Below are 18,385 nucleotides of genomic sequence, written 5' to 3' on the forward strand. Positions count from 1 at the left end.
TTTTACCAACTCTTGTCCATTGAGTCGGTGATGCCATCCAACCATCTCATCTTCTGTCGTCCCCTTCTCCTCCTGCCTTCAAACTTTCCCAGAATCGGTATTTTCCAATGAGTCGGTTCTTCGCATCAGATGACCAAACTATTGGAGTTTCAGCTTCAGCATCAGTCCTGTCAATGAATATTCAGGACTGATTTCCTTTAGAATGGACTGATTGGATCTCCTTGCAGTCCAAGGGACTCTGAAGAGTCTTCTCCAATACCACAGTTCAAAAGCAGCAATTATTCGGTGCTCAGGCTGTTTTATAGTCCAACTCTCACATCCATACATGACTACTAGAAAAACCATAGCTTAGACTAGACAGAACTTTGCTGGCAAAGTAATGTCCCTGGCTTTTCAATCTGCTGTCTAGGTTGGGCATAGCTTTTCATCCAAGGAGCTTTTAATTTCATGGCTGCAGTCACCATCTGCAGTGATTTTGAAGCCCCCAAAAAGAAGTCTGTCACTGTTTCCATTGTTTCCCCATCTATTTGCCATGAAGTGATGGGACCGGATGCCATGGTCTTAGTTTTCTGAATGTTGAGTTGTAAGCCAACTTTTTCCTCTCCTCTTTCACTTTCATCACGAGGCTCTTTAGTTCTTCTTCCATTTCTGCCATCATGGTGGTGTCATCTGCGTATCTGAGGCTATTGATATTTCTTCTAGCTATCTAGATGCCAGCTTCTGCTTTATCCAGCCCGGCATTTCTCATGATGTACTCTGCATATAAGTTAAATAAGCAGGGTGACAATTTACATCCTTGATGTACTCCTTTCCTGATTTGAAACCAGTCTATTGTTCCATATCCAGTTCTAACTCTTGCTTCTTGTCCTGTATACAGACTTCTCCAGAGGCAGGTCAGATGGTCTGGTATTCCCCTCTCTTGAAGAATTTTCTACACTTTGTTGTGATCCACAGAGTCAAATGGTTTAGCACAGTCAATAAAACAGAAGTAGATGCATTTCTGGAACTCACTTGCTTTTTCTATGATCCAGAGGATGTCGACAATTTGATCTCTGGTTCCTCTGCCTTTTCTGAATCCAGCTTGAACATCTGAAGTTCATGGTTCACGTACTCTTGAAGCCTGGCTTGGAAAATTTTGAGCATTACTTTGCTAGCATGTGAGATGTGTGCCATTATGCAGTAGTTTGACCATTCTTTGGCATTGCCTTTTTTGGGGACTGGAATGAAAACTGACCTTTTCCTGTGGCCACTGCTGAGTTTTCCAGACTTGCTGGCATATTCAGTGTAGCACTTTCACAGCATCATCTTTGAGGATTTGAAATAGCTCAACTGCAATTCCATCATCTCCACTAGCTTTGTTCATAGTGATGCTTCTTAAGGCCTACTTGACTTCACATTCCAGGATGTTTGGCTCTAGGTGAGTAATCACACCATCCTGGTTATCTGTGTCATAAAGATCTTTTCTGTAGAGTTCTGTGTATTCTTGCCACCTCATCTTAATATCTTCTGCTTCTGTTAGGTCCATACCATTTCGTCCTTTATGGTGTCCATCTTTGCATGAAATGTTCCCATGGTATCTCTAATTTTCTTGAAGAGATCTCTAGCCTTTCCCATTCTATTGTTTCCTCTATTTCTTTGCATTCACCACTGAGAAAGCCTTTCTTATCTCTCCTTGCTATTCTTTGGAACTCTGCATTCAAATGGGTATATCTTTCCATGTCTCCTTTGCCTTTTGCTTCTCTTCTTTTCTCAGCTATCTGGAAGGCCTCCTCAGGCAACCATTTTGCCTCTTTGCTTTTCTTTTTCCTGGGGATGGTCTTGAGAACTGCCTCTTGTACAATGTCACAAATCTCCATCCATAGTTCTTCAGGCACTCTGTTTATCAGATCTAATCCCTTGAATCTATTTGTCACTTCCACAAGAGTAAATACTACACGAAACTAATTTCAGAGCAGGAAAACTAATTTCACAACAGAACACTTTACCTTGGTTTTAAAATCTAAGACTTCGTTGTTTGATGTAGGCCCTAAATCAACGCCAGGTTTGTTGGGAAACCTTTAAAGCAAAAACATACAATAAAAATGAGTGAGCTCATGTCCTTGAACAAAAAATTAAAAAAGGGAAAGTTTGTATATATATTAAATGAACTTTCTTGACATGAATAAAATTTGGCCTGTTTGAAAACAGCTCTTTTTTAAAATTTTTTTAAAGATGTCTTGATGTGGACCACTTTTAAAGTCTTTACTGAATTAGTTCCAATGGTGCTTCTATTTTATGTTTTGGCTGTCTGATCCTGGGTCATGTGAGAGCTTAGCTTCCCTGACCGAGTATCAAACCCACACTGCCTACACTGGAAGATGTCTTACTAACCATCTTAACCACTGCACCCCCAGGGAAGTCTCCAAAAAAGTTTTTCATTACCTATTTCTGCATCCATCTCTCCCAACCTATGAAATATCTAGTTAACACTCATTCTTAGTTTCCATAACAGAGAGTGACAGCCAATGTACTGGCAGATCCTAAAAATAATTTGTTTTCACCAAAAGTTCTAATAGCTGAACTGAAAATCCCACTGATGGACTGAAATAATTCTTGCTTGTCCAAACTGGAGTAAACCTGACAACTTAAAACAAAGCGGAAGAATAGGCTTTCCTTCTCCATTGTCTGTTCATGGTTCAGAGACGAATCTGAGTCCATCCAGAATGGGACTCTTGGTCCGTCAGCAGGGATACTACTTACTGAGATGGCACCACTTCTCTCCTTTACTCTAAGGGAGTACAGGGAGTTTCCCCACAATGTCGAAACTTAAAATGTACTCAAGTCAAAGAACTAATTTATATCTTTAACTTATATGCTACACAGGTACTTCTCAGTCTCTGCTGAGGCCATGGGAGTGGACGTGGGAGCCAGGAAGGCCAACTGTCAAATCACAGGTCAGCTCATTTTAACCAGGGTCAATTCACTAACCTCCTGAAACCACAGTTGCTTAATTAAGTAAAAATAGGACACAGCTACTTTACAAAGCTGCTCTGATGACTCTATGAGATCACAAATGTTAAGCACGTAATGCAGTGTCTAACCCAGAGTAGAACATGCAACAAACTTCAGTTTCTCTTCTCCATGTTCCCTTAGTTAAACATATAATTTTAAACATCCATAAAATCCTACCTCCTTGATGAGTCCTCTTCAGAACTTTCAACCACTATTAAAGAAAAAAAGCAAGATACATTTTAAATCAACGGAAGAAAAATACAGAATATTAAAACCTTAAGACTGAGGCTCTGTTTAAAAGTATTCCTTTTAAACCACACCTGGAGGCCACACTAGAGGAAGGGAACAGCCACTAATGCCTAAGAACCACTCCTCCCCTTTATAGTCATCAAATGCAAAACAAAACAACAAAGAAAAGAACTGCTCTTCACAACGACCATAATCCTAACCAAACTCCAGGAGACTGACAGAAAATGATACCATACCATTAACACAATCAGTACTACAAGCTGACAACGGCACGCCTGAACAGCGCAGTGTTTCTGGATCTCTATCGCCTGGAGCACTGAGCAGAGACTAGAGGTGTCCTGCAGGGACACGACGACTTCTCTGGCTCTTCAGGTCACAGTGAAGACGCCCTGTCACAGGGAAGCCTGGTCAAAGGCACTGAGCCTCAGAGCAAGGGAAAACATCAGAAACAAAAGTCTTCTCTTCCTGGCCTTCTTTCCAAAGGCAAGAGAAGTATGAAAGATGTAGTGATTCCAGCTTTAGAAAGGATAATCTCTTGAAAGTCAGGTGGGGGAGGGCAAACGGGTAAAGGGGCTCAACTCAGTGGTGAGAATGGGGACTAGACTTGTAGTAGTGGTGAGCAGGAAGTAGGGTACACAGAAGCTGAACTTTTTAAAAAGTTCTCTCTCTCTCTCAATATATATAGTTCCCTATATATATGGAGAGAAATATATATATGTATAACTTCTTTAAAAAAGTTCAGCTTCTGTGCATATATATATATACACTAACATGTTTAAAAAGAATCTCTTGAGACTATCTCCTTTCATTGCTCAAGAGTATCTGGACCACACAGGATGGTCCAAAGAGTGCTGTGTACTAGTGAGGGACATCATTATATCAATCCTTCCCATTATACGTCAAATGTTTATAGAAATCATGCTTTTTCAGCTTGGAAGGCATACATCATCACATCCTAAGCTGATGAACAAGGGGAGGGAGGGAAGGATGGAGGGAGCCACAGACTCTGGTGCTGTTGGAAACATTTCCCAGGGCCGTCATGATCTGATGCTGGAGGGATGACTCACACGCAGTGACTCCACGGGGAGAGGAGCACTGCAAGCTTGAGCAAGGAGAGCAGACGCAGTTATTTTTCAATGTTTGCACCCTGTGACATCAGAACAATGCTTAGTACAGAAGAGACACTTGAAAGTTATCCGTTCAGTGAACAAATGAACAAACAAATAAGCATGTTTTCTTCGAAAATTTTCTTTAGAAAAATACAGAAATTAACCAGAGAGAACTCTATTCTGAGCGTATTGAAGACCAAGACACTGTCATCTGTGTCTCTTCTGACTAGTGTAATAAACCAACCTACCGTTTTTGTTGTTCAGTCACCAAATCGTGTCTGACTCTTGTGACCCCATGGACGACAGCTCCCCAGGCCCTTCTGTCCATGGGATTTCCCAGGCAACAGTACCAGAGTGGGTTGCCCTTTTCTTCTCCAGGGGATCTTCCCAACACAGGGATCAAACCGTATCTCCTGCGTTGGCGGGTGGATTCTTTACTACTGAGCCACCTGGGAAGCCTCCTTTGATTAGATCGCGAAGAGTCGGACACGACTGAGTGGCTTCACTTTCACTTCACTCGGTTAAAGGAGTCGTTGGGTACCCTGTACAATGTCCTGGATGCCACATCCAGTGGACCTAATGCCGTTTCTGTTAATGGAAAGTATTTTTGTGCTTTTATTAGAACCTGCAGAGTCCCACGTTGTTCTATTTGAATATCTATTATGATAATCTTTAACTGATGGCAAGAGAACATCTCGTTCTTACAAAACTATACTCTCATGACAACTGTCCAACACACCAAAGAAAATATCAGATCCTAATGAGGTCAACCTATCTCACTCTCTCGGGATCTGTAAGGAATGGAGTTGGTAATCTAGACCTGCTTGGTACAACAGGCAAAACAACTGGTTCTCAACCAGGCATTGCTTTTCTGCCTTCTGTACAATTGGTAGGTATCTTTCAGAAATAATCTCTCATGACTATGCTGCACACTGGCTCAGCTTTGCAGTTACTGTTAATCATTTCTTCTCTTACCAGGAAGGGATTATTCAAGTTCCCAGTTTTAATGATGGTAACTATTTTAGTGAGACTAATCACTACACAGTAACTACTAACTATGCACTCACTAAATGCAAACCATTTCTAACAATGAAAGTTCACTTTCATAAGACGTCCCATCTGCGATACTATGACTACAGATGAAATGTACAGTATACTCACTTAAAATTTTTTTTTTTCTGATTTACACAGAGATCTAAGGACTTTAGGGGCCATATTAAACAGATGGATTTCTTTTCAGACAATACTGTCTTTGATGTTAAATCACCTACAGTTAACTTCTTAAAGAATCTTGAATACTACAGTATAAATAAATTTAAAAAATAAAATACATGTGCAATTTACATTAATTTTTTCACAGTTCTTTCATTATTGAAACTTCCTCATTCCTACTTTATCTATGGTAAAATCACCAAGAGTAATTCGGTATCAGATGACATACCTGTGTTGCTATTTGCAGAAGTTTCAGATGTCTTTTTCTTATACGCAGAAATCAGTTGGCGAAACCTATGTATTAAAAATGCGATAAATAATATTTTAACACTGATATGAAAAACAACTACCAAATTCTTAGATCATTTCAGACAATGTTAGAGATAATATCAAAACTTCAATTGTTGCATACATTTCAAGTTTCTAAGTTCTATAAACTTTTATTTAGCATATAGTAAAGGAGAAAGTAAAGGTATACTGTCACCCTGCTTATTTAACTTCTATGCAGAGTACATTATGAGAAACACTGGGCTGGATGAAGCACAAGCTGGAATCAAGATTGCCAGGAGAAATATCAATAACCTCACATATGCAGATGACACCACCCTTATGGCAGAAAGTGAAGAGGAACTAAAAAGCCTCTTGATGAAAGTGAAAGAGGAGAGTGAAAAAGTTGGCTTAAAGCTCAACATTCAGAAAACAAAGATCATGGCATCTGGTCCCATCACTTCATGGGAAATAGATGGGGAAACAGTAGAAACAGTGTCAGACTTTATTTTTTGGGCTCCAAAATCACTGTATATGGTGACTGCAGCCATGAAATTAAATGATGCCTGATCCTTGTAAGAAAAACTATGACCAACCTAGACAGCATGTTAACAAGCAGAGATATCACTTTGCCGACAAAGGTCCATCTAGTCAAAGCTATGGTTTTTCCAGCAGTAATGCATGGATGCGAGATTTGGACCATAAAGAAAGCTGAGCACCGAAGAATTGATGCTTTTGAACTGTGGCGTTGGGAGACGACTCTTGAGAGTCCCTTGGACTGCAAGGAGATCAAACCATCATAAAGGAAATCAGTCCTGAATATTCACTGGAAGGACTGATGCTGAAGCTGAAACTCCAGTACTTTGGCCACCTGATGCAAAGAACTGACTGATTGGAAAAGAACCTGATGCTGGGAAAGATTGAAAGCAGGAGGAGAAGGGGACGACAGAGAGAAGGGGACAAGATGGTTGATGGCATCACTGACTCGATGGGCCTGAGTTTGAGCAGGCTCTGGGAGATGGTGGAGGACAGGGAATCCTTGTGCCCTGCAGTCCATGGGGTCGCAAAGAGTCGGACACGACTGAGTGACTGAACATCACTAAAACAGTTGCTTAACAGGATTCTCAAACCCAGTATATCTAGAGTGAAGCTGAGTGGAAACTCTTATTTCAGCAGAGCCTGGCTGGGTTCGCATTCAATTGACTGTGGTCGAAACCAGAAATGATTGGCTCGGCCTCCCTCAGACTCACCGCAGAGCTTTGGGGCACAAGGGCAGCTGTCACTCAGGGAAACAGTTTGATGTGCGTGGTTAACCTAACAGCCTGCAGATCTTGGGGCGAGTTTTACAAACTTGATCATACCACTTCCCTCTTTAAAGGGGAAAGGTGCAGTAACATATGGCAGAGCCTCATGACTGATGCTCAGAAAGGATATGCAACATTACGGCAGCGACGCCTCTGAAAGCGACCACGTGCACAGGAAGAAGCGAGGGACTCATGGAAAGGGTCAGGAGTGATAACCTCTGTGGATGTGAAATGTTCGCTTTTATTTTTCCTTGTGTGTGTATTTTCTAAGTTTTCTACAATGAACATGTATCCCTTAACACTTTTTGCTGTTAGAATAACCTAACACAACTGCAAACGCTATTTCTAAAAACGTACCAATGACACCGTGCTACTCATGCAGCAAAATCCAAACACTCACATGGCCCTCGAGGCCTTGTGTCCCCCAACCAGATTCTTGGATAGAGATAACGAGGCTCCAGTTCTCTGACTCAAAGAGAACTTCACGGAGTCCCTTCGGGGTGGTCGGGAGAATCAGGTCAACCAGGCTAAGACCAACGCAAATCCATTCTCAGCTCCCCGACTGATGGCCTGAAGCCAGTCGCCGTTGGCTTGTGGGCACTTGGGGAGGGCAGTGCTGGAGGCAGAGGAAGAGCGTGTTCAGTCAGGCTGCCCCCAAGCGGGGAGCCCCATGAGCCCCATGTGCGTCCAGGGGGGACCCAGCACCTCCCCTGTCTGGGATGGAGCTGAATGCAGCCACAGCAAAGAACCACAGGGAGGCAGGTGACACATCGAGAGAGAGGGAAAGGCTTTCATAAAGGCCAGAAATGCTTTCCTCTCTTCTGTCCACCACCAGCCAGCCGGGCTGACTCTGCGGGAGTCTGCTCAGCCCGCTGCATGGGTGATGCCTGGTCTGCAGGCTCCCTGCTGAGGGCTCAGGTGAGACAGCAGGGCCTCAGCTGGCAGCAGCCTGGGTCCACCATCCGCCCTGGCCCAGGACCCTGGCAGGACCTACCTGACCTCCTCTGCGAGCTGCTCCAGGGCAGAGTGCGGGTCGTCCGTCTTCTTCACAAACTCCAGGTTCCTCTGCTCAGCTTTCTCCAGGTCTTGCCTTGCCTTATCTCGCTCCCTGGCCATCTGCTCCACCTGCTCCCTGCAGCAAGGAGGGAAGGATCACTGGGGACACTGCTCTGGGCCTCGCGAGCTGGTCTGAAGGAACAAACTCAGCTGGCCTAAGAGTGCTGAGCAGTGGCCAGCGCTGGGCTCTGACCCACCTCCTGTGCATGCGTGCCAAGTCGCTGCAGTCATGTCCGACTCTATGCAATCCTATGGACTGTAGCCCTCCAGGCTCCTCAGTCCATGGCATTCTCCAGGCAAGAATACTAAACTGGGCTGTCATGCCCTCCTCCAGGGGATCTTCCTAACACAGGAATGGAACTCGCATCTCTCACGCCTCTTGCATTGGCAAGCGGGTTGCACTAGCATTGACAAGTGGGTTCTTTACAACTAGCGTGACCTGGGAAGCCTGACCCTCCTCCTACCAGGATGCTTTCTGCAGTTATTGAGTCTGTTTTACAGAAGTACATACAGCAAGAAGCCAACTGGCTTGCAGTGGGGTTTCTAGCAGGTTTCTGAACCAAGAGGTTCGAGCCTGGGGCTTGCAGTGTTCACCCTTCCAGACGGCCTTAGAAGAGGTGGGAAATTATCCACGCTCCCTCTTGCCTGCAGCTGGGCCTCAGGCCCCAGGAATCCCCAGCACCTAACCTGGGACTGGACGCATGAAGGGGAGAAGGCTGGCCACCCATTATCCTGCCTGGTCACAGCCTTGCCAACTGTAGCCTGGCATCTAAGTGCCAGCGAGCTGCCCAGAGCAGAGGAGACTCCTCTCTCTGTCTGGTCACCCCAGGCCCTGCCTGAGGCTCAGTGCACCAGCTATCCTGATGCCTGTTTCTCCAACTGGAGAAGCACCAAGCTTGTCTCCCTTCCTCATCCTCCCAAAGCAGTCTTCCTTTGGGCCCCTCTGCAGAGTTGCCTGACGTTAGAGGTCTCATCTGTCGGTACCTAGGTACGTAACGAGATGCGAAGTCGTGAGGATGGATACTGGAATTACTGCCAACCTTTTCTGTAGCTTCAGCACATCAATAAAAATACAATAACAATCTCTGTGCCAACAGGCTCAGTAGACGGATGGCCTGAATATCCAGCTCAACTGGAGCCAAACCCAATTAAAAAGGATCGCATTCTGGGCCCAATCTCCATGCCGTGCTTTGTGACCATGCTGGAAGCAGCCTTTCTCCTCCCGCAGGCTGCCCATGTCCTGGGCGAGGAGGCCAGCCTGGCCAGCGGCCCCACACGGCCCCCACAGCAGGGCTCTTACTGGCAAAAGCTCAGCTCCTGGTGGTAGCAGGCCAAGGCTGCCTGCTGGGCGGCCCCGCCCACCACCATGAGCTCAGTCTCCAGGGCCCAGGTCAGCTCCAAAAGGTTCACCTTCTCGTCCACACTGAAGTCAAGGCTCTGAAAACAGAAAGGCCCATCAGGCAGGCAGGGTGAATGGGTCTTCAGACATTTGCTGGCCCAGACCTCACTGTCCCAGTACCATCCTTTTCTGTCTGCAAAGTCTCCACCTCTTGAATGGAGCCTCTCCCCTGCTCCCATCCCTCTGGGGTACCTCTCCCCAGGTCCCTGTCAACACTGATGTCCCCCTCCCACTGTCAACATACAGATCCTCCCCTCAGTGTCCCTGCCTCCGAGGCGGGCATGACCCAGGCTGGACAGAGTCCCCCTTCTTGGACAAAGGGACAGACACAGAAGGGGGCATATGCAAGCAGAGGACTTTGGAGATTGATAGGGAGGCTGGAGAAGGGCTTTTCCTCTGTCCAATCAAGTGTTGTATAGACCACAAGGTCCTGGGGAGCCATGCAAGGGTGCTAGACCTGAAGCCAAGACCCAGAGGCCAGGAGAGTCCTGACAACCCCTAGAGCTGGGACCCCCAGGCCTAAACATCCTCCTTCTTCCCCAGCTGGTCACAAAGATGTCCTCCTCTTGCCAAGTTTGAGTTGAGTTCTTGCCATTTCAAACACAAAGAATCCTTAATACATCTCTAAATAGCACGAACAGACATAGGAACAATGTGGGTTCTGTTGGTGGAAAGGATTGATAGAGCGATGAGCCACAGCCAAGCATTTCTGAGAGTCACAACCATTCCCCCTCAGGATTGGGGAAGGTAAAGTTAAAAGAACAGGAAAACTGTGCTTTCTGTATTCTACCACAGTAAGATAAAGAGTAGGCTGGGAACGCCCGCGCACCTGCTGGTGGCCTAGTGATAACACTGGTGCCGTGGCTGCTCTCTCAGTGACTGGTGCTTGTGACTACAAGTTGCAGACACACGGGTGGGGCAGGCACGTGGCAGGGCCCATGGGGAAGCCCTTCCTGTAAAGCGGGAGAGGGGACTTGAATCTCCACACTTCTCTACAGCCCTGAGGGCTTCTGGGAGAAAAATGACAGGACGCTAAAGCGTGCGGAGTGACCAGGAAGCTGCCGCCACAACAAGCTGAGAGCACACTTCTCAGCAATGAAATCACGGAGGGAGCAGAGGACAAAGAGGTCTGGGCAGCAGCTTCCAGATTAGAAAAACCGCATGACACGTGTGGGCGGCGCCTCCTGGTGTCCACGCCCACGTGCTGCAGTCAGTAAGAGGCCCTCTAGCCCTCCAGGACCGAGGATCGGCTCGGAGGCCGACACATACTGCAGGATGAGTCTGAGATACTGAAACCTACCTCTAAAGGATTTGTTTCAGGCTGTGGGCTTTCTCTGCTGTTTACTTATTATGTTTCTAAGTTAAGAGGTCCTACATATTGATATCAAAAAATAAAGCAAAAAGTGATGATGAGGGGCCTTCCCTCCATGAGGCCTGTGTCTGAGGTTCTCTGTCCAGCCTCCCTCATGGGCAGCATCTCCCCCCAATCCTCCCACCCAGACACCTCTGCTGGGGCAGCCACGTGACAGGCCCACACCTGCAAGACCTCACTGCCATTGTGAACGCCTTCCTGGGCCCACAAGGAGATGATCTGCTCCAGGAAGGCAAAGCCGCTGCCGTCATCCACACTGCAGAAGAGGCGGGGGCCCGAGCACACGGACACGAGGGACGACGTGGTGGTCTGGCCAACACTCTCCTCCAGGACCTGCACACGGGGACCAGCGCTGTGAGGGCCACGGGCCTCCCCGCGCACCTTCCGTGACATCACCACCTGTGCTCGGCAGGCACAGCCTCCCCCTGATTCCTGCTGCAGGGAACAGGGTGCTCGGAGGACCTGTGGGAACTGCAGGCTCCACGGAGGTGACCCAAGCCCAGGGCTCAGGGCCGTCTGCCTGAGGCCGTGCGGGGGGATGCCCCAGCACCTGCAGGGCCCCTCGAGGTAACTTCTCTCTGAACAAGGTGGCTTCCCGCCTGTCCTCCCAGAGGAAGAGCCTGGGAAGGCACAATCCAGCCGAGGGAAACCCAGCCTAGGCAGAGAAACCCAAGATGGGCTTCAGAAAAGGCGGATTGGCCCCAGCAAAGGGCACGTGTCCTCAGGATTCAGGGCTGGAGACAAGGGCAGAAAAATCCCTCGGCCGGAAAGCTGACGGGTGAGGCTGAGGTGCGGCCAGGAAGCTGAGCTTCCCACCCCAGGGAGGGCATTTGCTGTTGGGACCAGAACAAGGAGGAGCAGCGGGCCCCTCCTCTCTGAGGTTGGTGTCCCCAGACCACCGCACCCAGGGGCTCCCCTGACGGAGCAGGAGAACCTTGGTCTGCTGCGTGAGGCCCCACACCCGCGGCCTGGCCACACCAGTGTCCACATGCAGAGGACGTGGCCCCGGGGCCATGTCAGCGCTTCCTGGGCAGGAACGAGGGGCCGAGGCCCCTGGGAGGAGCCCTCCTCCGCGGGCTGTGGGCACGACTGCAGTCCCTGCCCTCAGGTGGCCGGGCACTGTCCTCACTACCCCGACTCCTTCCCCATCTCAGTGGCTTCGGGGGCAGAAACGTGATTTTCGGACGCGCCCAGCCCAGCAGAGAACAAGGCCACTGTTCCTGCACCACCTCCCACAAACTACGGGATCAACCACGGTGCCAAAGAGGCGGCAGCAAGACTCCCCAGGACAACCATGCCCCGCGGTGGGAGAAGGAGCCCTGACCACCCTGAGACAGAGATGAACCAAACGCACTGGCCAACATCACAGTGTAAATAAAGTCTGCTTGACTCCAGCTGGCCTCGTGCAGGATGAAAAATGGGAAGGACACAGCTCCAGGAGAGCCTGGAGGGCTACTCCCAGGGAAGGCATGGCCCTGATAGTGACTCTGCCCCCAAGGGAGGAGCGACTGGGTGCTGTTGGTGGAACGCAGTGTACCCCAGGGAATCCACATAAGACCCCTATGAGGTGCGTCCACTTTACAGATGAGGAACCTGAGGCTCAGAGAAGGTAAGCAGCTCACCAGTGGTGCATAGCCAGGCAGAAGCAATGTCAGGTCAGGTCAGGTCACTCCAACCACCTCCTGGGCACTCACTCCCCACTCTGGGAACCAGGCAGAGAGCTCAGGCCTTCAGAAGAGTGATGGCAGTCACCCTGGGCTTCAAGAGTTAATTGTCCCACCTTACCTGGTAATGAGACCAGGACCCACTGGGTTTGACAAGTGGGGCCAGTTCCAGCGGTCAAGGGGACCCATGATTGAACAGGCCAACCTGGAGCTCCTCCAGACTCACTCCACCATCCCCATCTTGGTCCAGCTTGTTGAACAGGTCTTCAAGCTCCTAGAGAAAAGCACCTCAGGCATCGGCTCAGAGGCTCCTCCCGAGTAGCCTTGACCACCCCGCCCAGGCCCGGCCCCCACCTCACCAAGCAGGCGGCTTGCTATCCCAGCACTGGCTTCCTGGCTGGGCCTTGTGAAATCCACACGCCTGGTCAGTTTCCACCCAGCTGAGCATCCCGCATCTCCCAAACACCCACCCGAGTCTGCTGTGAGGGAGTCTGCTAGACAGTGGGACATGTATGTGTGGGACACGTGTGTACGGAATCCCAGCGGTTCGGGGTCAGCAAGGCGGGGCCCATCCCATCACACTACCCCCTCCTCCCTGGGTCCCGAAGGAGGGAAGGGCTGAACACAGCTGCCGGGGTCACAGCCAGATGCTATGGGCACCACCTTTGGGCTGGGCGGTAGGCCTAGGGAGACCAGAGAAGGGAGAAAGCTCCAGGCAGAGGAGCATCCTGCGCGAAGATGGCCCAAGACGGACCCTCAGCACAAGCCCTGGGAGTCAGCACAGGATTTCAGGCCAGACAGTGACGACTGAATCTGCGTCTGAGGGTGAAGGGGTTTTCCAGGCCTGGCACCAACCACAAAGACCCAGCCCTCTGAGGCAGTACGTCCCATCACCTCTCACCTCCTTCGCCAGGCCCTGGAGCCCGATGCTCTGGCAGACTAGGGCCAGCTCCTCCTCTGTGAGGTGGCCGCTGCTGCCCACACCCAGCTCTTCCCAGAGGCCCCAGACCCGGCTCTCGGCGGTGTCGAAGGAGTGGCTGCAGGGCTTCTGGGGGCTCCCGAAGACCTCAGAACCCCAGGTTGGCAGCTGGCCTGAAGCAGGGGAAACACACCAAGGCGGTACTTTACCCTGAAATCAGATGGACTGACAGATGGGCAGAGGGACACACGTGAGAGTCAAGCTTCCGAGGCTGGCTACACGGGGCTCACTGTGCAATTCTTCCAACTTAATTCTATGCAAAATTTCACAATAAAAGGGGGATGCTGCTGCACGTGGGGAAGGCATTTTCTGAAGGGAGCCTACAGACGCTGTGGCACTAGGAGCATACCTGAAAGCTTTGCACTTAGAATAAAAAGGCCAGGTATAAAAAATTAATGTCTAGAAGGTCTTCAAACCTGCCCAAAGCAAACAGCACAGTCCAACAATGACCCTGCCCCTTGGGCAGCCTCTTGCCCTGGTTTCATCTACCCGTTTGTTCTTGCCCATATAAATATATATATATATATATATATATTTGGTAATATTTATTTGGCTGCTCTGGGTCTTGGTTGCTGCACGTGAGATCTTTTTAGTTGTGGCATGCAAAATCTTAGTTAAGGCATAGAGGCTCTAGTTCTCAGACAAGGGATGGAACCCGGGGCCCCTGCAATGGGAGTGCAGAGTCCTAAACAATGAATCACCCCAGAGGTCCCGGCCCAAGAATTTGAAGGCAAATCCCAGCTGCCGTGTTCTCACCCGAGTGTTTCATATGCACTCCTGACCCCAGTGCGATGATGGCCCTACAACCTAACAACGACGTACCAGTTCTCTCCCAAGTCTCCCGACAGCTGATTTCTTCAACTCAGCATCAACACAGAATCCTCCCTGTGTGTGTGGTTACTCCCTCAGAGTCACTGGGTCACCTCCCTCCCGCCCCCTCACCACCCCCCGGCCTCCTGCCCTCCATCCTTAACATCTCCTGTAAACTGGAACTTAGCACCAAAGGCTAGTTTGCATGCAGGTTGAGTGTTATCTTTTTTTTTCCTCCCCCAGTAAAAAACGCTCCAAGGTGGGCTGTTTTCCATACCACCTCACATCAGGAGCCACAGGGGTCTTTGAGATGCAGACTCAGCAGCGAGTCCGGGTGACAGCCGGCCAGGTTTCATAGCCTTTCTACATTAGCCAGGTGGCTTACTGAGATTTCTGAAGCTTTGCCAGAGAAACACCCTTTGGGAGAGGACAGACCCTGGGGTGCCCACAAAGAGCTCTCTTTAGATAAGCAAGGCTTCAAAGCAGAGCTCCTTCCACGCCCAGACTGCACCACCCTGCCCGACACAGGACAAGGGTCACCTGCACCTGACCAGACCCCGGCTCCCGGTCAGTGGTCTGGAGCTCTCCAGAGAGGAGTCATCTTGGCGTTTACTGTGATAACCCAACTAATAATCAGAAAGTCCTTTCCTGAGGAAAGCCAGGCCTCCATGCTCAGGAATGATGCTGTATATCAGGTTGAGGAAAACACAAGGAAAGGGCCACTTCCAAGACCCCTTCCAGCTGAAAACATCTGAAAGTTCTATGGAAAAATGGAAAAACAGGGACTTCTCTGATGGTCCCGTGGTTAAGAATCCACCTTGCGATGCAGGGGACTCGGGTTCGATCCTTGGTCAGGGAACTAAGATCCCACGTGCCATGGAGCAACTAAGCCTGTGCCCTCAACTAGACAGAAGCCTGTGCACCGGAATGAAAGGTCCCAAATGACGTATGAAGCTCCTGCATGCTGCCACTGAGACCTGACATAGCCAAATAAGTAAATTTTAAATTAAAAAATAAATAAATAAAGGCAGGAACCAAAAAAGGGGAAAAGCAGTTCTGACACCAGGGTGTGTTCTCAGGGCTGGCAGAGAAGGTCAGTCCTGTGCGGTCTGACGTTAGTGTTTGTGCACGAGTGTCAGTTCTAACCTGGATGGAAAGAAGCACCCAACCTGTCTCTGGGCAGAGAGCCCAAAATCACTCAGTGAATAACCTCCCCGGAGCCCTTCCTCTCGTCCCCTAGATTTACTCTGAGTTCAGGGGATGGAAGAAGTGATTTTCGGACACAAAGAGGTCCATCTGCTTCATCCAATAGCGCTGACATTTGGTTCACTCGCCTGACGTCCCGACGCTCAGCACTGAGCCAGCAACAGCCTCGGCCCCTGAGGACCACAGTCTGGACGGTGCTCAGCACCAGCACAGACCTCTCACTCAGGAGAAGCTCCAGGTCAGTTCTGGTCTCCCGCTGGAGCCATGGTCCTGCACATTCTGCCCTGTGACACACGCTGGTGAGAGGCGTCCTTAAGGAACCCACACACCCACATGCTAATGCACCCAGCTTTGCTAAGCACACCTGTGACTGCCTTCCGGGTGCTCCACCAGGTTCCCAGGACCAGAGCCACGTCTCGCCCTCCACAGGGGCACAGTCAGGACCTGTGGTGGGTGGGGAGGCTGCTGGCCCAGGCCCAGCACCTTAGGAAGGAGTCCCCTGGCCCATGCCTGCCGGTCAGGAGGATCACTGTGACCCTAACCAACTGGCTGCTCTCTTAGCCAGCAGCTCCTGCCCAAGGGTCTGATCAAGAATCTCAGACCTGGGACCCCTCCCAGGAAGAAAGGTACCCTAGAGAGACCACCCACACTGGGCACCTCCCAGAAAATTCTCTTTTGCTGGCAGCCTGCTGCCTGACAGCCCAGCACTAACCAAAGGGGGCATTCACCACAAAGCCAGGCTTTACCTTGGGCTTTAACAATTCATTCTGAGGCTCCTTCGTGTTGTCGGCTTCTTCATCAGACTTGAGACTCTGTGGAAAAAACAGAAAGAGAAAGACATCAGCCACGATTAACCTGCACGGGTGGATCTGCCCCGTGGATAGACTTTCTGACACGGAGGCCTGAAGGCTCCCACAGTGGACAGCTCAAGGAGTCTCACTGGGGGCCCCGGAGGCATCCATCATGAGCCCACCAAGTCGTACAGGGTGAGCCTTGATCCAAGTGCTGGATGGGGGTAACCGTAGCTATGGCACAGCTGCCCTTTCTACCCTCAGCCAATTAACCTTTCCCTCCACCTGCAGGGCCAGGGGAGGGTGGGGATGCTCCGAGACCCCTGTTTCTGAAGGAGGATGCTCTGTGGCCAGAGCTGCCCTGCAGACAGTGAGACCCAGAGACACCTTAAAACCAAATGTATGTCCCCAAATAGCCCCTCTTCCAGTGATGAGATGCCCTCTCCCATCCTCCTGTGTCATGTCATGTGAGCAGTGATGGGGGTGGTGGTGGGAAGGTGCCAAGGCAGGCTCCACCAACCTCCACGCGGAGCGGCGAAGCTGGCTCCTCACACTGGGTCTGGCCGGCTGCTCCAGTAAACCTGGGGCTCCTGCCACAGGGCTCAGGCTGGCTCCGATGGCCATACTACTTAGAGCCGCTCACGTACTTTGGGGGCACAGCCTGGGAGGCAACTGGAAAGCAAATGGGAGGTGTGTGGGGCTCCTTAAAACAGACTCTGGGCCCACTTGTGCTTACAAAGATGCAGATTCGGAGGTGTGATGTGGCTCTTGGGGACAGAGAAAATGCCAGAACGCAGGGAGTGGCCAATGGGGGGCTGGGGCTGAGACAACTAGGCTCGGAGACAGGACTTTCCATCCTGAACTCTCGGTGTTTCCAAGCAAAATATGCTTGTGTTATGTGATAGAAAACTAATTTAAAAATCTAGCTTTTTACACAAAGAAATAACCTTCCAATAATCCAAGTGCTCTAGAGACCAGAAGGTCATTTCCCACCCACCCGACCCCACCTCAATACAGGACCCCGCCTGGACAGGACACAGAGGGCAAGGACCTCAGCACAGCCAGGAAGGCTCAGAATCCGCATGAGTCTAAAGTCGGGGGCAGAGGCAGGTGTGGACTTCAGCTAGGGATTCATGAGGCTCCCTTAAGCCCTGATACACCCCTGTACTTCCTTCTTCCCTCCTTACCTGCCCACATCTGCGGAGCAATGGGGACTCCGCAGGAGAAGAAATGACACTGCCTCCGCAGGAAGCTGCATGGCCAGAGACTGGGGAGTGGGGGTGCGGCCTGGGCTGTGACCAGGAGAAGAACACAGGTTCAAAGGGAAGGAACCAGAAGGGGACAGTGGGAGAAAGGCCTAGGGTCCCAGGAAGCAAGGCCAGGCCAGGAAAACAGACTGTTTCACACAGGTGGGTCATGCTCCCAGGGACCAAGTACCACCTCCCTTCTCTCCCCCTCCCCCGAAACTGGCCCACAGATCCTGACCGTGGGAGCATCAGAGGAGGAGGCTGAGTCCAGCCGGGCCTCCAGAGGAAACAGTGATGCCGGAGACCCACAGAGACAGGACAAGGCAGGAGTCTGGGGGCAGAAGATGCTGAGTCCCATGTGACAAGGACATCTAGGGCAGGCTGACCATGTTCCTGGGCCCTGTGAGGTTATCATGGGCAGGGTCTGGCCCTGTAAACTCTCCCTATGTGGGAACTCCTGGGGCTGCTGGAGAGGAGGGGGCGTTCTCCCTGACAAGGAGGAACCTGAAGCTTGAGCACCCCATGCAGGGAGCAGGGGCCTGCATGCAGGCTCTGCACCTGCTCTGGTTTCTGTCTGCACACAGGCTGTGGCTGGTTGCTGAGCGGGGAGCAGCAGGAAGAGAAAGGCTGTGTCAGGTGGGAGTGGGCGGCGGGGACACACTCGGGAAACCAGGTGCGCCTGAGAGCACACGGACCCCCGCCTGGGGCCCTGCACTCGCCGTTCACCGG

General features: G+C 50.5%; 1 protein-coding gene across 7 annotated transcripts in view; it reads right to left on the reverse strand.

Moving 5' to 3' along the window:
* LOC102177047 (ankyrin repeat domain-containing protein 26) overlaps positions 1 to 18,385 on the reverse strand; it is a 66,618-nt gene that overhangs the window by 12,470 nt on the left and 35,763 nt on the right. For 5 of the 7 annotated variants that reach the window (XR_001919167.1, XR_001919164.1, XR_001919163.1 and 2 more), the window contains exons 3-9: positions 16,365 to 16,430; positions 13,525 to 13,715; positions 12,745 to 12,897; positions 8,127 to 8,264; positions 5,791 to 5,855; positions 3,169 to 3,202; positions 1,986 to 2,055 (exon numbers count right to left, since the gene is read on the reverse strand). Coding sequence is in view for 2 of the 7 variants with exons in the window: in XM_018058601.1 (XP_017914090.1) it covers positions 1,986 to 2,055; positions 3,169 to 3,202; positions 5,791 to 5,855; positions 8,127 to 8,264; positions 12,745 to 12,812 (375 nt within the window). In the remaining 5 variants the exon portion in view is untranslated. Of the gene's footprint in view, positions 1 to 1,985; positions 2,056 to 3,168; positions 3,203 to 5,790; positions 5,856 to 8,126; positions 11,293 to 12,744; positions 12,898 to 13,524; positions 13,716 to 16,364; positions 16,431 to 18,385 lie in introns of those variants that run through there. The other 2 variants (XR_001919166.1, XR_001919165.1) reach the window with 2 other exon arrangements.

This window comes from Capra hircus, chromosome 14 (genome assembly GCF_001704415.2).
Source record: "Capra hircus breed San Clemente chromosome 14, ASM170441v1, whole genome shotgun sequence".
NCBI lineage: Eukaryota > Metazoa > Chordata > Mammalia > Artiodactyla > Bovidae > Capra > Capra hircus.